Raw genomic sequence first — 21,676 nt, 5'->3', positions numbered from 1 at the left:
GAGTGAAAGTTAAGTAACTATTCTCTCTTATTTACTCTTCTCAAAAATGCAATCAAATTCTATCATTGATGTACCATTAAAGGCTTAAAACAACAGCAGCATCATACACCATAATTTTTCAAGGAATCATTTTTAAAATAGCAAATACACAATTAGAAGAAAAACTTCAGATAGAAAAAGTAATAAGAAAAAGGGTTAGCTCAACTTATCTTAAAGCATTTGCTTTATTAGATAAGGAACAAATTAGACTCATTGTAATTGGTTAAATAATCCCAACAACAAAACCAACATAGTAATAATAATAATAATACAAAATCTAGTCACCTATTTTGGGGTCCAAGTCCAACCCAACAACTAACAAACCACAAATTACATGCTTCAGCATTCACTCTTTTTAGTTTTTAGTTATGAAGAATCTGGAGGAACTGCCTGATATGAACTCCACAAGGAAGACAAAAACTTGAAAGCTCAAGACAACAGATATCTGGAGTCAGGAATGTGCCTTGGGAAACCCCTCTTGTGCAGGGGATTTCGCTAAAAGCAAAAATCCCCATTCATGTTTTACCCCTTGGAGGTGCTTTGCTAACCACAACTGGCTGCAAAATGTGTAAACTTACTGACCACTGCTACTGCGAAGTTGTAACCTCTTCCTCTCAAAGTCAAGCTACAAAGAAGGTGCATGAAAATCAATAAAAGAAAAGTAAAACTAGCAGAATATATATACATGGCGCAGCAGGATAGGTTTTGTTTTGAAAAGACTGAGGTAAAATTGTCTACAAAGAAGAAAGTATAAACACTCTGCTTAAATGATCTTCAGAAATCACTAAAATAGATCTACCTTGACGAGAGCCCCCCAAATATTCGATCTAAAATTAAGGTATGGAGGGTTGAACCTATGTGACCAACAAAACCCTATCCTCCTAGGTGAGATCGGCTACATGAATCAAATAGAAAACCATACTCGTGTTTGGCCCATATTCTAAACTTTCTTAGGTCTTTCCCTACCTCAACCTCTAGCCACAACAATATCATCCATCTAATTCACTCTGCTAATTAGAGCCTTTAAAAAGCTTCTCCAAATATGTTCACACCAACTTAAACAAGATTCTACCATCTTCTCTATAATCAATGTTCGACTATCTCTCTTCTATCTTCATTCTCTATAGTGTGTTCACCCATTCAACTCAACATCATCTCCGCCCTATTAAGTTTGTGTTCCTCTTTGAACCTTTGACATCCGGTAGAAATCCCCTCCTCATTCACAAACTCCAAACTAATTCGTTTAACAATGCTAAAATCAAATTCGATTAATATAAAAGGAAAAACACAGTTCTCTTGCTTACATGTTCAATTCTATATATATTGTCAAACAGTTACAGAATATTTAATACTATTTTGATATACACACTTTTCATAAACTGATAGCATATAAAACGATGATAGAAGAAAAAAAGAAGGATATTTATCAGTTCCATACCACTTTCTTCACCCGCTCATTTGCAGCAGGAGTACCTCCAACAACAGAATCAGGGTGATAAGGACTGCTGACACGCACCTCGTTCATCACAACTATGACGGTCTTGTCCCAACGAACAGGGAGCCTGATAACATGCTAATCTTGTCAGTTAATTGAAATACCAAAAAGGGAAAAATACTACTAGTTTATGAATGAAATCTTTACGACAGATAAAATTGAAAAAAAAAAGAAAGCTGAAGAGTCAAAGGCAAAGGGTTCGTAAAGCGTTTATCGATTTATTGCCTTGAGACAAGATGCATCAATATCTCACTGAAGAAGATTGTGGACATTCTCCTTATAAATTGATTATTCATGCAAAGCACTCATAGTAAAACATTAAATGTTATATTTTAAAAAATAAAAATAACTCCCCTTACCAACTAGTTCCAGAGAGTACCAAAGACAGACAGCTTACCAATTTTTTAACAATCCAACTATTCACCTCTTTTAGCATCACACAGTATGTTAGATAGCTGGATTTTTGGTCTTTCAAAGTTATCAAAATTGAGCACCTTGAGATCTTGACCCAAAAGACAAAAACATGGATCTCAGAGAAGGGTAGCACCATAAATAGAAACTGGTGCTTATCCCTTCTAGTGGCTCACCTCAGTACCTTCAACCTCCCCAAACATAATTAGATAACATAAACTAAACACTACATCCACACAGGATAAGTTCCAAACTAACAATTTTACTGAGAGTAGGTTCTCAATTCATGAATAAACAAAGAATTTAAACACAGTCTCCTGATTGTTCGACACTGTTTAAAAAAAAGCTTTTAACTTTCCGATAAGTTAATTGACAGCTTTTTAAGAAGTAGAAATATATGACTTTTTCTTCCGTAAAAATATTGTCTGTTTCTGCTGAAAATACTAGTCCTCCACCACTTTCACGAGATTCCATCCGTTAGAAGCACTGTCCTCTCACCATCATTTTCACGTTCCATCTGCTGGAAGTATTGGTCCTCTACCACCATTTTTACGTAATGATTCATCTACTTAAATTATTGACCCTCCACCACCATTTTAAAACAATGTTCTATCTAAACCACCTACTGCATATATTCCTTCAAGATATTTTTTTATTTTATTTTTTTCACATGTGATTTTATTTTTATATAGCTTGCTATTATTTTATAGTTAGTTATAACAAGTCTTGACCTCAATAAAGGAGGAGGCTAATAGGAGTAAAAAAAATTAAAAAAACAGCAACGAAATATACATTGACACACATTTTATATTTGTTTTTTATTTTCACCTACCATATCATACACAATAAAACAGCAAACACTAACTACACAATAATTTCTTTGGCATTGCCATAAAAAATTATTGTGAATTAAAATGAAGATTGTGAATTAAAATGAAGGTGAAGTAGAAGAACCAATTTCTAATGATATTATGTGGCAAGAACTAATTGTCTAAAAAATAGAACTAATAAGAGAGCAAATAAAAAATCAATTTACGATTGTAATCTTAGTGATTAGGTTATGTAAAATAAACATTTTAATATTGAAAAATATTCGTTATCATCGTTATTTTAATTTCTATTTTTTTGTGTAAAAAAAATTGTATTTTTTGAGTTATTTATCCAAAAACTACAACTTTAAAATAAGTATTTCTATAACAAAAAATTCAAACACAAAATAACTTATTTCTAAGCTGCTATTAATAAAAATCCTTATACTTTAAGCTCTTTTTCTAAAAGAACTTATTTAAATTGTTTACCCAAACTGGGCCTAAACCTAAGAAATATGGATGAGAGCATCTAGAATATATATTAACTCCAATCTAAATTCGCACTAGGTGGGTTTGACAATATTGATGAAACAATACCATTCAACTTCCATTTGATTGATTTCTGCCCCAGCCGCAGGGCCTCCATTAGCCTCCTCACAATAGCAAAGAACCCTAGACAAGATTTTTCCTCTCACATCCAAGTATCCATCAACATTGTCTTTTTCAGTATACACATTACACCAGAGGAGGATACCAACTATGGAATCACAATAACTATTCTGATATAGTCACAAGAAGAGGCCGAAACCGCATCAAGCATAATATTCTAGTGTCCACGAGACTACGACAGTAGGTAGCAAAGTTCAAGCATTCAATTAACAGACAGAAGAACTAAACATTAGAAAACAACCTAGGAAGGATTGAAAAGCCTGATAGAAAACTATCCATTAGAATCCTGCGATAGTACTAATAAACTACCAAACCAAGAAATGGAACTTATTTTTCATTGATAAAATAACAGTATAAACGCAAAAATGGTTCAAAACCCAAACCACAATGTGATCCAAAATAGCTGAATGAAATTCAATAACATCTAATGCAACTTACGTTTTGGACAAAGCATCAAAGATGCTCTGTGCCTCGCTGGTAACACCAACACCGATCCTCTCAGCATCCGCCTCAGCTTGTCTTAAAAAAACAATGAAATTCAAGTATCAAAATCAGACATTAACAAAAAATAAAAATAAAAATAGCTAAAAACAACCGTTAATTAAAAGGGAAAAAATGAAATTAGGGGAATTAGAGAACTACCTGATTGCAAGGTCTTCTCTAGCTTGAAGAGCAGCGAGGTCAAGGAAGCAGTTAGTGGGGTCAAGAGGGTCCTCGGCGTGTCCGAGAAAGGTGAAGTCTTTGATGTAGTTTGCCTTCAGCAGCCTTATGTTCCGCCGTGGGCCTGGGCCTGGGCCGGGCTTCGAGGGAGCCTCCTGGAGTACGAGGATGTTTGAGGGGCGATCGAAGGTCACAACCTGACCTTCAAACTCGTCCCCCAGCGTTGTCCTGATCGAGAGCATGCACCCCACCGCCAGCTCCTCCGGGTTTCCGCCGCCATCCACCGTCGCCATTTGTTTTCGTTTGGTTTCCTTCTTGTTTCGGTCCTTCCCCTGCCCAGCTGCTACCCTTCTTCTTCGTTAGCCAAAAAGACTCCAACTTCGCCATCTCCTAAACATTAAACTCACAATTCAAAAGTGAGTATGGGCTTGGATCAATTAGATTTTTTGAACATCTTTTTCTTTATCTAGATTGGGCTCTTAGCTCATGATCTAAAAAGTGAATATTGTGAAGGTTTTGGGCCCTCTTAACTTACAATACTTTTTTTTGCTGAAGCTATACTTGCCTAGTTTGTTTCTTATTATAAAAATAAAAATAAGAACAAGCGACTAAAAAAAAAATCTCTAATCTTATTTGGCATTTTATAAAATCTAATTCGACTTGGAATTTTGCCATTGAAAACAGGTTTATAAAATATATATATTCATATTTTTAGAAGACATATTTTATTCATCTCGGATCGATATAAATATTGTATTACTAGAATGAAATAATAAATTTCTCATTTTAGCTTTTTAAAAAAAAGTGTGTCCGGTCCGTTTTTTTTCGTTCTGCGATGATATATCTTTTAATCAAATCCAATTAAACTAGTATAAATTTAATAAAAAAAAATACGTACATGCATTACAATTTTTTTTATATTTTTTTAGTACAAAATTTTTTGTTAAAATCACATAAATTTATTAATTTAGCACCAAAACTTTTATATATAGAAGAAAAACTTTTGCACATAATATAAGTTTATTGATATAACATAAAAAATTTTAGATATAACACAAAAAAAATTATTCATAACACATAAATTTTTGTATTTAGTACATAAATTTTACTGTAAATATATTTTGTTAGTTGGGTGAGTTAATTGTAATTTTTAAATATTTTTTGTACTATATATCAAATTTTTATGTTGTGTATAAAATTTTTTATATTGTATATATTTTGTTAGTTGGGTGTCAATATTTTAAATATGTAACATTTTAAAAAATTTTGTTGTGCGCATCAAAACCAATATTTTTGTGTTGTGCACCGAATTTATTAGGCTATTTTATCTATATACGCATGTAAAATACATTTATTCCTAAAATTTGCATAGGTGAAAACTGTTCTCAAAATGCGCAATTTCATTTCTTGCATGACGGCCACAAAATGGATTTCAATACCATTTTAAGCAAGGTGCCCACGAAATGGGTGCACCATGTCAAGTTCAGCAGGCACGAAATGGAGATCCCATCTCATGCGTAGTAGTAGCGAAATGGAGAGACGATATCACGGACACCAGACACAAAATGGGGGCACAGCGGAGGTGATTTGGAGAACATATCAGGTTGGCCTCACACGATATGGACACCCCATGTCTATTGTATCGTACACGAAATGTGACAAATTAGTGTATACCATACATGAATTGAAACAACGGCTAGGCTATAAAAACCTTTCTCGTGCAGAACTGATGCCACAATTTCAATTCTCACTTCTTCTACCCTCCCTTCCTCTCCCAGAATTCCATTTTCATCGAAGTTGGTTTCACCAATTTTTGGTGTGGTAATGGCATCTAAACACATTTATGTGGTCATATATCCTAACGGAGAAATTTCGCATACAGCCAAAGGGGTGACATTTATGTGTGATGACCCACTTTGGATAATGATTCCTCCACAATCATCTTTGCAACAACTAAAAAATCTGATTCTGATGAACACTGGGTTGGTTGGAAAAATGGAGATCAGTACCCTGATTTACAGGATGCCAGTTGCGGTATCAAGTTCGTTTGCATATCAGAAAATGCATATTAAATTTGACCAGCACATGTCGATGATGTTTTCATATCATCGTAGCATTGGAAGCATCTATTCTATGGAACTTTGTGTAAAGCTCTAAGATGTGGGGGCAGCTCATCTAGTTCGAATAATGTGGAGAAAATGTGAAATGTGAAATTCATCCAACCTATTAAAGTTTTTTTCCACATTAATTCCACTACTACTCATTTTTATGAATTAAAAAAATATTTCTCCACCAAAAAAAATTTTTTACCCCACCAAAAACACAACAACACACTAAACCTCACTACTTCTCTCCTGTTTCCTACCCTTGGAATTGGTCCCCTCCTTCTCTCCTTTTTATATTGCTTCACCTATAACACTACAATAAATTGCCTCCCAAACTACCCACTGTATGTTCATACGGGAACTGTCACTACTGAGAGTTGCTGCCTTTACTGCCCTACAGTCATTTCGTGCCTGCCATACATGAAACGAGCCATTTCGTGTGTGCCTCAACTAACTTGGCCAATTCGTGTGCGTCATACCACAGGTGCATCATTTGGTGTATGTCATACCTGATGTTTCCCATTTCATGACTGTTGCACTTGGAATAGGCTGATGGCAGGCTCTATTTCGTAGCCACCATTTTTGAGATGGCTCCTATTTCTATTTCGTGGCTGTCCCTTGCGAATTGGCCGTGTGTATTTAAGGAGGAGTTTCAAACCATGCGTATAATGGGAATTAAACATTTTTTCATGCGCATTTCAATAAAAAAGCCAAATTTATTATGTTGTATATCAAAATTTTTGTGCTTTGTGTATTTTTTTTAGTTGAGTGTTAATATTCTCGATACGTGGTATTTTAAAAATTTGTATTGTACACTAAAATTTTTGTGCTCTAATTTTTTGAATATATATATATATATATATATATATATATATATATATATATATATATATATATATATATATATATATATATATATATATATATATGAAAAGAAGAAGACAACAACAATCATGATAATAAAGAAGAAAAAAAAGAAAGAGGAAAGAAATAAAAAAAGAAGACAACAACGATAATGTTATTGAAAAAAGCGAAAGAAGAAAAAAATTGTTGAAAACTACCACATTTGAGAATCAAACGCATTTCTAACTTTGTTGAGATTTGATCGGTAAAATTACTTGGTTACATAAAATTATTGGAATAATACTATACACCTAAGTCTTTTTGTTAACAAAATTTAATTAAGTTGGTCTAACATAACAAAAATTAGTTATGTTTAGTATTATTTTAAATCTTATAGTTTAACTTGATTATACTTAATTTATAAAAAAGTTTGGATGTATATCATTATTTAAAGAGAGCCACTTAGATAAAGACATCTAAAATATCTTTTTTAAAAGATTTTTTTTAATAACTAAAATTTAATATACGTAATCGATTAAACTGTATTATTATTTTTGTCATAATTAAATAAGATAAATCGATTTAACCAAGAAATCGATGAACCAAATTTTAAACCGATCTAAATTAATTTTTTTTATAAAAAATAACTACAATATTCATATTATATAAAATTACTAAAATACTCATTATATATATATATATATATATATATATATATATATATATATATATATATATATTGAGAATCTTAAATCTTGATCTAATTATGACAAAAATAACACGATTTAATCAGTTATAATTTATATGTATTGAATTTTAATTACTAAAATTATTTAAAAAAATATTTTAAACGTCTTTATTTAAGTGGCTCCTACAGTTTAATCAATTATACATGTTAAATTTTAATAATTTAAAAATATTAAAAAAATACGTTTTAGGCGTTTTTTTTAATAACTCCCTTATTCAAATTATTAATTCCAATATATGTATTACATGATGAAAATTATTGTGAAGGATCTATCCTCCTGCATAAAATTATTTATCTTTTTTAATGAGTTATGTATAATATCTTAGACATTATAGTATTCACCATAGTAATAATAATAATAATAATAATCTTAAACTGCGTCCACTTCTGAACTCAACCAAAAACATCGCCCGCCGCAACTGCTGAGCTCATCTCAATTAATATTTTTCTTTTACATTCAATTTAAATCCAGTCCACTCCAATCCTACTGCGTCGTCTTACATTGTCAACGAGGAAACACCACCATCCGAACCGAAGGATGTTTTACCATGATCATAGATCCGAAAAAATATACATGTTTTTTCATTATAATAAAGTTTATATTAACCAACTTGCATTGTTTTAATAATTAACTTACTAATAGTTTGTTTAAGCAGGTGTCCATAATTCGAATTATGCACTGGCGAAACATTCTTAAATTAAGCTTCAATACCGTGGAAATAAAAAATAATAATAAAGTTTATATTGTGATCAATTTTCCACATTTGAATTAATAATGCGGGTGTGTGAATGAAAACTGTTGAACCAATAAGGCAATACAATTCCAAAACAGTTGAGAAAACTAAGAATCGGATTTCTCGACGAAGAATAATCCTCATTGATCTCATATACGATAATCCAAAATACTAGTTAACATATAGAATAAGTATTCTTATTAATCCTAAAGTCTAATATTTGACTACATCATTCTCAAGCTATGCATAACCATTCCCAAGCCTTTTGAATTTGTAAAGATGATGATTTGAAGTTCTTTAACACACTCTATCATGGAAGGCCTCTCATCACTGTCACTACGAACACATCTTGATGCTAAATTGGCAAACATGAATATAGACTCCAAAGTGTAAGAGTTTCGAGCCATCTCTGCATCTATCACCTTTCGAAGCTTCTTCCGGTCATTTAGTAGGTGTCTCACCTGCACAAAATACAGAAAGTAAATTCCAGCAACATTTTCAACATGTCACTTCATGTATAAGCTTCATACAATACAAACCTGGACCACAAGGTTTTGATCATTTGGACCTTGGTTTAGATCTACGGCTCTACGTCCAGTCAGAAGCTCCAGAAGGACAACGCCAAAAGAATAAACATCACTTTGTAGAGTGAGTTTTCCGGTCTGTTAGTTGTAACAACAAATTAGTCAAACAATCTTGGAAAACTGGATTCAAAAAAGAGATCTGTTTTAAACTTATACCGATGTATACTCAGGATCAAAATAGCCAAAAGTACCAAACACTCTAGCAGTTACATGTGTCTCTTGTCCTTCTGGCATTAGTTTAGCTAGCCCGAAATCAGATATCTTGTTAGAAAGGGGAAAAAAAAAATGTAAATGTGAGTTTTAACTAATTACACAAATTTTCCTAGGAAAAGACATGACATATAGAATGTACCTTTGCTTCAAAATTGGAGGTTAGAAGAACATTGGTGGATTTGAAATCTCTGTGAACAATAGGGATCCCAACACAAGAGCTTGAATGCAGATAAGCAAGTCCTTTTGCAGCTCCTAATGCCACTTTCAGCCTTAGAGGCCAATCCATTTTTCTTTCCCCAATTCCTAAAATATTAATTAGGCACTGGTTAACAAACAATATTGAGTGTGATTCTTAGTTACATGGCAGACTAATAATATACCATTCAGATGATGTTGCAGGTTCCCATTTTGCATATACTCATATACTAAGAATCTGTGCTTTCCATCAGCACAGTAGCCGATCAAGGAAACAAGATTTGGGTGGTCTAGTCTGCTCAATATGTCCACTTCCACCCGGAATTCGCGCTCTCCTTCGGCTTCTCTAATAGCTGGCAGCTCCATCTTTTTTATTGCTACAACCTTCAGAGGTGTACATGTTATCATGCTTTGTTAATTTAGATCTATATCACAAAGTTTTGGAGTCTTTCAATAATATCTGTATAGTTTTTGATATAACAAATTCGATTTGTTACCTCTCCTGAACGCAGAGTTCCTCTGTATACCTTTCCAAATCCACCTTTTCCAAGAAGATTATCATCACTGAATGAACATGTTGCCTCTTCCATCTCCTTGAGTGTGAAAACAGACGATCCATGCCTCTTTTTTGGAGCTTGTGGCGCTTGATCTTCCAGTTGCCAAAACTCTGCAGGCCTATAAATCCCTGAATGAAAGAGCAAACGTATGTAAACATTCCAACATGAAAGAAACAAAGAAGAAGAAGAGGAGAATACATACAAGGGTCTGTATGATCTTGAGACTTGCTTCGACGGCGCTTGTTCCAGGCTGAGACCAAACCAAATGGCATGATGATTAGTATAATGGGTAGTTCTTAGATGTTGTTATATGACTGTAATCAAAATGGAATGTGATGAAGAACGCTTCAATTTGATTTAAATGATCATAATTCTCTTGAACATTATTGGTAGCTAGTATATGTACACTAGTACAAGTAAAAATCACATTGCAATAATGCAATAGTAGTTGGTATGTATGTATTTGAGATTAACAGAACTTTTGCCATATACTCTCTTTAGTAACAGTACATTATTAAGAGAGAATACTACTACTACTTAACACAAGGAGAGAACCTGGTTTTTATTGTTCTTGGTAATGAATGGAAAAAGAGAGAGACATGTACTTTAAGCAAAAGAGAAAGCTGATGAGGAAAAGAGAAGTAGGGACTTGTTGCTTCCCTTTGACAAGGAAATGGAAACTGCACTCCTCATTCTCCATTTTGGTTTCTTCAAAAAATAGTTTTTATTAGATTCATTGTATTTAACATTTTAAGTCTCTGTGAAAATCCAGTTCAATCGAATAGAATATAAAGTATACATTATTTTCTACAAAATTACAATGTCATCCAAGAAAATTCCATCTTATATACTCATTGTAGGTTAGAAGGGCATTTTCCTTGGTTGTCAATGGTCTCCATCGCAAATGTAGTTTTTACCTTGTTCCTTAATATTTCTCTTGTATGGTGTAACCGTCATTGTTACCATTAAAGTTTGTCAAAATCACCAATTGACTATGATTATGATTTTCTTAAGTAACAATAGTAATCCATGACCATCAATCTTGGGACTCAACAACTAATGATATTTTTTCAGTAATTACCATTATGGTTAGGGCCTTAAAAATGTTTCTATAACTTGTATTACCAGAAGTGTATTACTATGAAATTTTTAAAAGGGAGAAAATTCAAGTGCAATTAATTTTAAATAAAATTGATAACTAAAAATTGTTGACTAATTTAACTAATTTAATTAAATTTTCATCTAATAACTTTTAATTATCAACTTTAGGTGGAGATGATTACAGCTCAGTTTTTTCCCAAAGAATTCAAGCATTCAATAACGTTTATGTATTACAAGTGACATCTTCTAAAAAACCGGAGCAAACAAGACGGGCGAACCGAAAAATAGCTAATGTCCACGAAACGGTGAACCGGAATCGGACGGTTTAGTCGGACTACTCAACCACCATGCTCCTCACTGAACTCCATCTCTTATCCTTCTTCTCTTCTGCTGATCTTCGTTCCCTCCTCCTGCAGTCTGTCGCCGGAACACGTCCCTCAGTCAGCCGGTGCCGTCCTTTCACTGGTTCGTGTTCGTCATTTCTTCTCTTCCTTGCTTCTGTTTTGTTATTTTCTTTTCTGCCTTGTAATGTCGCTGCTGTTGCTTACTTGCTTCTGCAATGACCTAATTTTCGTACCTTTCTTTGGTCGATTTTTTCCGCCTTGTACTTTTCCTGTTGCTGCAGATTAAATTTGCCGCCCGCCAGTTTTTTCTTTTTTGGTAATTTTTGTTTCTTTGCTTCCGTTAATCTTTTTTGTTTTTCCTGGAAGTGTTGATTTGCACCGTATTTTTATTGAAAAATAAAATAAAATAAAATGGAACCTTGAAGGAGCAGGTCGCAGAGGCAGAGGTAGAGCGAGAGCCGAGAAGGACTGAAATTGGAGTCGGTGGAGAGGAAGAGGAACAGAGTGGCAGCGGCGAAAGTGCGGTACTGTAGCTGTGCCGCTTGAAGCAGTGGCGAAGAGAAGTTCAATTGGATGGAAGCCATTTCTTTATTTTTATTTCCTTAAATAAAAAATAAAATTGTCACATCAAATCAACGTCAAGAATTCATTTTAATAAAGCAATCCAATTTCAGCAACGAAACATAGGTAAAAGCCACAACTCGGATTGGATATTTTATTATTTTCAATTCTCTACACTTCCGTTCCGGGTTCCGTGTTCCAAGATAAGAACTTGCTTGTGTTCCATTTTTGAGCTGCGAGCTTCAAATTCACTTGAATACTGCCAAGTGCCAAGTAAAAATTTACTATATTGTAACTAATAATTAATCATTTCGTTCTTCTTCTTTTTCCCCCTCAAATTTTCTCTAAATTGAATCTCCAGATGAGTTTGAGTGCGAGCTATTGTGCAAGTTTCGGTCTTCGTCTTCGACCTTGCGGAGTTGCAAACTGCAATCTTGAACGACATGGTTTGTCTCCTAAGTCTGAGTTCCTTTGTTCCATTACGGGTCCAACTTCATCATAAATGAAAGATTTTGTATTAATTTTTTTTAGTTAGTAGTATTTGCTTATTATTATTATTGGTTCAAAAAACGTGTTAAGAAGCCTCAGCTTTTTTTCCTTTGCATGGCTTTGTTAGCTTTATATAGTTGCAAACCTACAATCTTTGTGAAGGAAAAATGAGTTATTTTATTTTATTTTTTATTTAAGTTGGAGCAATGTCACTGTCAAATACTCAAAGGTGAATCTTACCATGGAGAGTGTAAAAGTGACATCCTGTTATGCATTTATTAAAAAATAGCATTTAACAAATTACACTTTGCATACCACTACTTTTGTCATGCCTACCTGACATTGCTTGGTTGGATATCAGCACACAACTATTCTAGGGTTTAGTTAACATGTTTCTTAGGGCACTATGTTGAGGTTATTAACCGAGAAAATTTATAGAAAATATGCAAAGTTTAAGTTTTCAATATATTTGTTATGTATTTATTAAAAAAAAAATCTCAAATAGTAATCTTAACATGTTTTCCTATTAAATACTAATAGTGTGAAGCAATTAAACTCTTGTATCAAATAGTGCTGCTATTTTGGTCATCTGTTTTCCAGCACACTTTAAGAGCATACCATGATTCCATGAAACACTAATAGTATGATCTCTTTTCATTTTGTGTCTAAAAGGCAGGAATATTGTTCTTATCAACACATCGAAGGAACTTCCAAAATGTGACAATTGTCTTCAATCAAAGTTGAAGATTGGTACTAGCAATAGTGTGAAGACATTAATGGGTGCCATGGCAGGTACTATCTTTCAACCTTTGCTGGATTCAATCACTACATCATGTATTATTTTATATATATCCTTGCCACATTTCTAACAAGCTAAGACGTTATTATATGAATAAAATGAAAAATGCTTATGTAAATCTTGTTTTTATGGATGATTCTCCTAATAATCCAGTAAAAGTAAAACAATCGCAGGTCTTGTGCACAGTTGTAAATTCATTTTAGTTGTTTTGGCAATGGTGAAACTTGTAAGCGACAAGATTTTTTGCACCTTATATTTGCCACTTGGGTTGGATAACATATATGTAATTTTCCTCCAGGCTAAATCCAACATTGAGATGTGAAATAAAGAATGCAGTTCTGCTGTTTTTTTTTTTTTTTTTTTTTTTTTTTTTTTTGTTGCAAATTGTAGATCTCATATTGTCACTGCATAATAGGCATTCTCTCTGTCAAATCCTTACTCTTTTTTTCCCCCTTTGAAAACTGATTTGTGCTACTCCTATGACATGGATGATGAAATTGGTTGATTGTATTAGTGAGTGTTTCTTGTTTTCTTCTTTTTCAGTGACACACTTGATTGCTCCAGTTGCTGCAAAAGCTGTAAGTAGGATAAATATATTGGTCAGAGGTTTTATGTTCTTTGCATCAATCACTACTAGAGCTATTAGGTCTTTACAGTCTCCCTTTTGATATGTGTTTATGTGTGTGCTTGAGCACACGTGTGCATGATATCTTAACTAATTCTACATGCATATGTTCAAGTAAACCTTGTTTATTGCACAACTGAGCGAGAGATTGAAGAGAGCAGTCAGTTGTTCTTTTTGCTTTGTTTTCTTTTATGCATGAGATTTTAGACTCAAGTTGCTTGCTTTTGTAAGCCAATGACAAATAGGAAAGCTTATTTATTGCAGTTGTAAGTTGTTCCTTGAATATCCCGTTGCTAGATAATTTCTACAGATTAGTCATTATGTTGTAAATTATGATATTGTGTATAATATGCATTGAGTCCATAGTTAGGGTATATAACTCAAGACTAAGTTATTTTACAGGAAGTAGCTGCTTCTGTTTATTCTTTGGCTGATGCAAACCTAAGTGACTGGTTTGGAGGCTTATTGTATTCAGCTGGACAACAGGCCAATGAAGCTGTTCAGAGTCAATTATCTTCTCCCAGTTTCACTAGGTGTACTGCAAATCCCTTTTATGTATTCTTTTGGTCTTTCTTTTACTTTATTTCCTTGTTATTTTCTAATACTGGATGCTCATGTTTATGGTTTTCATATGATGATTATTTCTATCTTTCTACAGTTTGGCAGTAATTTTTGGGGCAGGGCTTGTGACCAGTCTTTCTCCTTGTACACTCAGTGTCTTACCGTTGACCCTTGGTTACATTGGTATGCTTGCTACTGTGTGCATTCTCAAGTATTTCTTACCTTTCAGATGCCTAAAATTGTGAATGGGAATCTGGCAGGGGCATTTGGCTCTGGAAAAAGTAGAGCAGAGGTAATAATCTAACACACTGTATGACGTTTCACATTCGAAGGGGGGTGTGGATAAAAATTATTCTTTTGTTCCTGTCATCTCATTTGGTATAGAAACCTTCAAGTCTCTACTTATAGTACAGTACACTTGTAGCCCCATTTTCCTTAATAAAAATTAAATTTCTTGAATGAAGTTAAGGTGGCATGTGTTTTCATTCAATCCCAATGGACTCTTGTATTGGAGAGGCATGTTAGATGTAATAATATTCAATCCCAATGAAACTTTTAGGAGATGGTTTATCATTTATGATATTGAAGTATAGCTTGTATTAACTCAAATAACCATCAACGTTTAAAATTATTGTATAGTCACCCTAGGATAACATAAAACCACTTATGACCCTTGTATCCTCTTTAAGAAATTCTCTGTTGTGACTTCATTATCCTCTTATAATAGTTGTTAACAACTTGTGGGTTGTCTGGCATGATATATTGAAAGTTTAGAACTTCAAAAGTAATTAAGCAAGTCCATTGCCATGAAGGACTTGATACTAGCAAAAACAAATCCTTGGTGTTGGCGTGATAATTTCCCGTGACAGAAAGAGCCTTGGATTTCGATTGTCCCTGATTTTGGTTGTCTATTGATTCTTGATTTGGAAGATTTCTCGAATTGGTCATGTGGTTTTTATTCCATCACATGGAGGGCTCTTCCATGCTAAAGCATTACTAAGTGTTAATTTGGTTTTGTTCAATTTAAATTGTCTTTGGTTGCTTATTTATATAATTTCTTGGAAATTTTGGCAACTTTATTTAATTTGACAAGAGTTAGGAAAAGAATACTATTCCTCCAAGTACTCTCTTTTCCCACAAAAACATCAATAGGGAATATTGATAAGCTGAACCTTGGTTTGTAGTTTTTTGGGCTAGAGAGAAATGATGTCTTATGTTTCTGCATTTTAACATTCACATGGTCCTTGCAATTTTGTAGCAGCACTGAATTCAAATCCTTGGATCTCTTGTTGAGGCATTCTATTCTGATATTTTGTTCCATAAACTGCATATTTTGGCATTTCATGTATGAAAACTCTCAAAGTGGCATCATTTCCTCCTGGCTCTAGTAGTCTTTGACAACCATTATCGGAGTAAGATAGAAGAATGAAACAGTAATGGAAGGGAAAGAGCTGGAGTGATATCAGTGAGATATCACCAAATTTCCCAGTATGTGTTCGTATTTTTTACTGAAAGAACAGCATAACAAAGTATCAGGTGTTTGAGGTAACTAATTCTCTCGTAGTCCTAGTCTAATCCAACCTTTCTTAATGACCTCTCACTACTTCCCCATAACAAAATGCACACTCTCACTCACTTGCCACTTGTCATCTAGGAAAATTAGTTACAAAACCCACCCTAGCCAATAGTTTATTGAATTAAAATTAAGTCCCTAATTTCTAGTTGGCTGGGTACCTAACATGGTCTTATTTCTTTCTTGTTTCTACATGTTTTTGGATCAATTTGGCTTAGGTGTTCATACATGCATATATACTGAATAATAATGATGCTTTCTCCCTGCTAGGTTATTGGGGATTCAATTGCATTCTCCTTGGGTCTTGCAACAACATTAGCCCTTTTGGGAGTCGCTGCATCCTTTGCTGGAAAGGCTTATGGACAGATAGGCCAAGGATTACCACTGGCTGCTTCTGGTTTGGCTGTAATTATGGGTCTGAACCTTCTTGAGGTACTGAAACAATTTTTTTCCCCTTAAAATTAAAAAATTTGTGCCCCTTGCCTTTTTTCTCATTTATTTCAGTTTTGCCTCGAAACTGTAATGATCTTAGTATCTTACTCTTACTTGGTAAGGTTATTCACTGAATATTAAAACCAGTTATTTATTATGTTTATTGTCTTGATAAAACCTTCAACTCTTCTGAAGAATTCTATTAGATTAGGCATTCTCAAGTGGAGAATTTCGGCTAAGCTTCTCTAAGCTCCATAAACGATACTTTGGACATATAGCTAGCCAATTTAGGATTCAACACATCCCCCTGCCTCCATTTTCTTTTTCTTTATTTTCTCTGTGAATCAGCTTTAGTACTATATAGGGAAGGATGGCCCAAACTGTTGTAAACCATATATTAGGCTTAGCACTAACCTGGCCTTTTACAAGCCTGAAGTCCTCAACTTTTTTATGGTAACCAACACCTAAGCACAAATTTGACCATTTACTATTAGTAAATTTGTTACATTCAAATTGTATATTTTAATTCAATTTAGTTTTTTACGGAATGAGTTTGATGACTACTAACTTCTTGGACTCCCATTTTAAAACCAGTCAACTATAAAAAGTTATGACAGGATCTTTTATTTTATTTAATTTTTCGATTAATCTTGAGCAATTTTGCAGATCATTGAATTGCAGCTCCCCTCGTTCTTCGACAGTTTTGATCCACGTGCAGCAGCTGCCAATTTCCCATCAAGTATGTTGGTTATCTTACACACACTGGTTTCTCCACTATAAATACGAATTCAGAGCAATGTTGCATAATGAGAAATTCTGCTATCAGGTGTGCAAGCATATCTGGCTGGGCTTACATTTGCTTTAGCTGCCTCGCCTTGCAGCACACCTGTACTGGCAACTCTTCTAGGTTATGTTGCTGCATCCAAGGTATTTTTCATTCTCTTTTACATGTTCACTATTGACTATAGCATTCAGAAACCATTATTACTTGCTCATTAGTTTATAGTTAATAAGTTGAAAAGCTTCTTGAGAGGCATTTTTATGTATCTTTTAACAGATGTTAATGTTATTTTGGTCTAAAGATTCATGGAAATGTAAGATCCTCCATATCTTGAGTTGAATTCTAAATGTACAGTAATCTTGAGTTTCACTATATTTTTTAGAGTTTATATCCAAATAACTTGGTAATAAATACTAGATTTTTAACACACACACAGAGACAGATATAAAAGGCACGATCCCTTTCCAAAAGAGCTCCACAGGATTCGTCTCACCGACTTTCTTAGTAAAATTTGCTTAGGACTGAACCTGCTTCTCTCAAGCTAACCCTGATTGAGTTGTTTCATCCTCTGGATAATCATTAAATTGATGCTTAATTAATTTACATTGGATTTGATTGTTTATTTTCTTACTTCTAATTTTTAATATCTGGTCATTCTGAATAAAGTAAATATTGATATCTTGATAGGATCCAGTGATTGGAGGCAGCTTACTTTTGACATACACAACTGGTTATGTTGCTCCCTTACTCTTAGCTGCTTCTTTTGCTGGAGCATTACAGGTTCTTGCTATTTTTTTCAATTCTCCTTCTTTCTCCACCACCCACACCCCGTCTTTTTTTTAAGAGAACAACCTTAATACTCGAGATAATCTAACTCTAAGTCTGTATTAACAGAGCTTGCTTTCATTTCGCAAGTTCTCAGCATGGATCAATCCCATAAGGTAATTCCTGAACGTCTACTTAGAACAACAATGGTACTCTCATTTGTTGCGAGTTTCAAAACTTTCTGCGTTTGTGATGCATGTTACAATTTGCTTGTCTCACAGTGGAGCAATGCTGCTAGGAGGTGGTGTGTATACTTTCTTAGATAGGCTGTTCCCTGCAACAATGGTGATGTAGAAAATTTCCATGCTCTCAACACATGGCTCTTACTCGAAACACCTCGTATATATCATACAATGATGCAAAATTCAAAAGAAATTGAAATTCAAGTGCAAGTGCAAGATTTACTGTATTCTACAGTTCCTTTTTTTTGGGGGAAATGCCCAAAGCTTAATGAAAGTTGACCAAAATTTGTCATAGATAGTGTTGTTAATTGAGTTAGTCAGTATATTGTACTTAGCGGATCCAAATCTATTATGTATTATTTAGATCATTATAATCTTTTATTTAAAAGAACTACTTTAAGTCTGTTGCTGTGTTGCTTGCATAGTTGGTTTTTGATTAGCATGGCTTCCCTTAAACGGATCACCTCTATTGTCTTATTTGGAAATGGAAGGGGTGTGGTAAGCAGTTCATGAAAGAGATAACTTAAATAAAAAATCAGGGTCAAATCAAACTAGGCATAGATGACCTTTTTTGTTAGTACAGTTGAACGAAAATTCTTAAACTTAATTGTTCAAATTTAAAATTATTATTATTATTATTATTATTATTATTATTATTATTATTATTATTGAATATTAAAATTATCTATGAAAGATTATGTCATTGTGTAACAAAATTTCCTAGTATGTAAAAAAGAATTGGTTTGTTTAAAAAGAGTTATCTAGAAGATAGATAACTTGGTCAAAAATATCATGTACAGTTGTACACTTAACACCAAATCAATTATTATATATTAATGTGGTATTTAATTTATTTTTAATGTATGTTTTGTATTTTAATATGTATCATAGATGAATTTTTGTGTATATATAATATAATTGAAATTTTGTTCAGGGAGTTTTAAATTGACTTTTGCTCTTCTATAAAATAAATAATTCCATAAATAACACAATTGCGTCTATAAATAATTAACCTTGCAAGTTGCAGCCCAGTTAGATCCATATGTTCCATCATATATAGTATGGTTGGTGAAGCAATCACTTCATTAATTTTTCCTCGAATCTTATCTTCTCTGTCTCTTCACATATCTGCAATTTTTTATAGCAATCTCATAAGTCACAGAACAATTCTCTCTCTCTCTCTGAACCAATAAGCATATAAGGAATGGCTGGTGTTATTGGAAAGCTTGAGGCAGAAATTGAGGTGAAGTCAAATGCAGACAAGTTCTGGAATGCTATCAGGGATTTTGCAACCATATTTCCTAAGGCCTCACCATCTGTTTACAAAAGCATTCAGATTATTCAGGGTGATGGCAAGGCTCCTGGCTCTGTCTTCAAAACAACTTTAGGTGAAGGTATGTAATCTTTTCATTTTTATAAAAAGAAAATAAATAAATGATACATTTATAATATAAATAAGAGGAGTGTTAAGAGTCAGGAAATTTTGTAATTTGTAGTCGTTAATTAGCTATTATTAATTTTTTAATGGTGCGAGATTATATCCAATAATGTGAAATTATTTTTTTTATAGTTAAGTGTTGTCTAAATTTTAATGAAAGTACTGGTCTAAACTTTTTCTATAAATAATTTTGCACTGTTTATTTTTATTAATATAATTATATACACTTACTCGGCCCCCCAAAAAGCTTTATGCTACTTCAAACCCACTCACTCACTCACTACAACGTATTCAATTATATGTCATCTTTTTCATGTGTCAATCCTCCACAGGCTACCACAACATATTTCCTTCCCCATTTTTCTTTGATTTGACCCAATTTCACTAACCAACAAAGATTTTACCAACTCTTGCTTATAGTTATAGCGCTGTTTAATGAAATTGTTTTATGAATGTTTTTAATAAAAATATTTTTTTTATGACGATATTTAATAGAAATATTTTTGTAGATGTGTCTCCTGAATATATCTCTTTATACAGATATTTTCTAACGAAAGTATTTTTTATATTAATTATTGTTGACAATAAATTAGTTGGTACCCTAAATTTTTCCTATTTGATCCAATTAATTTTTCACTCTACCAATATCTGGTTTTTAACCTATGGGGCGACGTTCCTTCTGTCTTGCATTTGAACTAATATTAATCATACTGTCCCCACCCCAAAAAGTGATGGCCCATGTGATCAAAATAAACAATAAAATGAGCATCAATAATTTCAGTGTAAGAGATGATTTTGTTAGTACATTTTATGATTAAGTTGTTTTTCCTCAGGCTATGAACTTGTGAAGACAGTCACAGAAAGGATTGAAGATGTTGATGATGCAAAGAGGATAATAATTTATAGTGTGGTTGATGGTGAACTCCTTAAGTACTTGAAGAGTTACAAGGGATATATTAGTGTAACTCCAAAGGGGAATGATAATGGAAGCATTGTGAAATGGTCGTGTGAGTATGAAAAGGCTAGTCAAGAGGCTCCTGAACCTACTTTTATCAAAGAATTTGCAACCAACGTCTTCCCAAAGGTTGATGACTATCTTCTAAGTGCATAAATTTATAATGGGTTATAATATATATGCAACAATAATGTGATGTGTTCGTGTAAGAATAATGTTGCATTGACGTATATGCGTGTAAATTACTGTGTTGATTAACATCTCATTCATTTTTTTTCCAAAAGATAATAAGTTATATTTTGTTAATTATTGAAAAATAAAATATAAAGATGTTCAAAAGCTGGGTATCATAATAAAAGTTGAAGATTTTTTAGAACAATACATTGAATGTATTTATCTAACGGTATATAGTCGAAAAACGAAGAAAAATCTTAAAGAAGAAAGAATAATAAGTTAATTAAATAAAAATAAGAATTTATCTTATGGAAATGACTATCTAAATTGAGAGTTCTTTGTCTCATTGACTAGGTGAATGAAATAAAATGTAATATGGCATAATATGTTTTTTTTTCGTTTTTTAATTTGTGGGTATATACAATATTATCCGATACTATATATATTCACATAACTATAAGGTGCATGGTTGGTATAGTCTCGTTCAAAAGTTTTGATTTTGAGTCTCACTATTGACTTAAAAAAAAAAATTGTCTATTTTTTAAAAGGAAAAAAAATCTATTACTGTAATTTATTATTTATATAGATAGACAATGAAAATACTAAATAATGTAAATAATGAATATATCGGATGTTCAATTCAATAGGTATGTAGATGATTATATTTATTATTTTTAATTGGATGGTTATTTCTTTTGATTCGAATTACTCATGCATAGTTAACAACGGTTGGATGTGGGACGGATCCAGAAATATTATCATAGGGCCAATAAC

At 33.0% G+C, this 21,676-nt stretch overlaps 4 protein-coding genes across 11 annotated transcripts; 2 read left to right on the top strand and 2 right to left on the bottom strand.

Annotated features, from left to right (window-relative positions):
• Positions 1-195: 195 nt before the first annotated feature.
• Positions 196-4,518, bottom strand: LOC112791827 (uncharacterized). The gene is made up of 4 exons (XM_025834816.3): positions 4,066-4,518; positions 3,862-3,942; positions 1,478-1,601; positions 196-664 (listed from the first exon to the last, which is right to left on the bottom strand). The coding sequence occupies exons 1-4, from the start codon at positions 4,374-4,376 to the stop codon at positions 614-616; spliced, it is 567 nt and encodes a 188-aa protein (XP_025690601.1). The 5' UTR covers positions 4,377-4,518; the 3' UTR covers positions 196-613.
• Positions 4,519-8,621: 4,103 nt separating this feature from the next.
• On the bottom strand, positions 8,622-10,881 carry LOC112791826 (probable serine/threonine-protein kinase PBL28). The gene is made up of 7 exons (XM_025834815.3): positions 10,265-10,881; positions 10,003-10,190; positions 9,691-9,889; positions 9,450-9,613; positions 9,254-9,358; positions 9,053-9,175; positions 8,622-8,974 (listed from the first exon to the last, which is right to left on the bottom strand). Exons 1-7 carry the CDS (start codon positions 10,332-10,334, stop codon positions 8,738-8,740), a joined length of 1,086 nt encoding a protein of 361 aa, XP_025690600.1. The 5' UTR covers positions 10,335-10,881; the 3' UTR covers positions 8,622-8,737.
• Positions 10,882-11,354: 473 nt separating this feature from the next.
• Positions 11,355-18,738, top strand: LOC112791824 (cytochrome c-type biogenesis ccda-like chloroplastic protein 2). Of its 8 annotated transcripts, none has more exons than XM_025834811.3 (15): positions 11,371-11,628; positions 11,789-11,823; positions 11,939-12,341; positions 12,430-12,514; positions 13,230-13,349; positions 13,900-13,934; positions 14,384-14,514; positions 14,640-14,725; positions 14,803-14,834; positions 16,386-16,547; positions 17,214-17,286; positions 17,374-17,474; positions 18,016-18,108; positions 18,223-18,269; positions 18,375-18,738. In XM_025834811.3, the coding sequence occupies exons 4-15, from the start codon at positions 12,430-12,432 to the stop codon at positions 18,445-18,447; spliced, it is 1,038 nt and encodes a 345-aa protein (XP_025690596.1). In that variant the 5' UTR covers positions 11,371-11,628; positions 11,789-11,823; positions 11,939-12,341; the 3' UTR covers positions 18,448-18,738. The 8 variants fall into 8 exon arrangements, with proteins under 8 accessions (XP_025690597.1, XP_025690596.1, XP_025690599.1 ...); XM_025834814.3 differs by having other exon boundaries at positions 11,420-11,628; positions 11,933-12,194; XM_025834810.3 differs by having other exon boundaries at positions 11,434-11,628; positions 11,933-12,341.
• Positions 18,739-19,175: 437 nt separating this feature from the next.
• On the top strand, positions 19,176-21,067 carry LOC112791823 (MLP-like protein 423). The gene is made up of 2 exons (XM_025834809.2): positions 19,176-19,729; positions 20,607-21,067. The coding sequence occupies exons 1-2, from the start codon at positions 19,540-19,542 to the stop codon at positions 20,882-20,884; spliced, it is 468 nt and encodes a 155-aa protein (XP_025690594.1). The 5' UTR covers positions 19,176-19,539; the 3' UTR covers positions 20,885-21,067.
• Positions 21,068-21,676: the final 609 nt, after the last annotated feature.

Source organism: Arachis hypogaea, chromosome 13, assembly GCF_003086295.3.
Source record: "Arachis hypogaea cultivar Tifrunner chromosome 13, arahy.Tifrunner.gnm2.J5K5, whole genome shotgun sequence".
NCBI lineage: Eukaryota > Viridiplantae > Streptophyta > Magnoliopsida > Fabales > Fabaceae > Arachis > Arachis hypogaea.
Note: the sequence above shows the minus strand (reverse complement) of the source record. Positions and strands in the feature narration are given on the sequence as shown.

Bases quoted from the DNA above. Each gene is read 5' to 3' on its own strand.
- LOC112791826 (XM_025834815.3), bottom strand. From the start codon at position 10,334: ATGCCATTTGGTTTGGTCTCAGCCTGGAACAAGCGCCGTCGAAGCAAG. The intron at 10,191-10,264 runs GTATGTATTCTC...TCTTTCATTCAG, and splicing joins TCAAGATCATACAGACCCTT to GGATTTATAGGCCTGCAGAG. The intron at 9,890-10,002 runs GTAACAAATCGA...ACACCTCTGAAG, and splicing joins GAACTCTGCGTTCAGGAGAG to GTTGTAGCAATAAAAAAGAT.
- LOC112791823 (XM_025834809.2), top strand. From the start codon at position 19,540: ATGGCTGGTGTTATTGGAAAGCTTGAGGCAGAAATTGAGGTGAAGTCA. The intron at 19,730-20,606 runs GTATGTAATCTT...GTTTTTCCTCAG, and splicing joins CAAAACAACTTTAGGTGAAG to GCTATGAACTTGTGAAGACA.
- LOC112791824 (XM_025834812.3), top strand. From the start codon at position 12,430: ATGAGTTTGAGTGCGAGCTATTGTGCAAGTTTCGGTCTTCGTCTTCGA. The intron at 14,515-14,639 runs GTGTACTGCAAA...ATCTTTCTACAG, and splicing joins TCTTCTCCCAGTTTCACTAG to TTTGGCAGTAATTTTTGGGG. The intron at 14,835-16,385 runs GTAATAATCTAA...TCTCCCTGCTAG, and splicing joins CTGGAAAAAGTAGAGCAGAG to GTTATTGGGGATTCAATTGC.
- LOC112791827 (XM_025834816.3), bottom strand. From the start codon at position 4,376: ATGGCGACGGTGGATGGCGGCGGAAACCCGGAGGAGCTGGCGGTGGGG. The intron at 3,943-4,065 runs GTAGTTCTCTAA...TGTTTTTTTAAG, and splicing joins AGAGAAGACCTTGCAATCAG to ACAAGCTGAGGCGGATGCTG. The intron at 665-1,477 runs GTATGGAACTGA...CCTTCTTTGTAG, and splicing joins ATGAGCGGGTGAAGAAAGTG to CTTGACTTTGAGAGGAAGAG.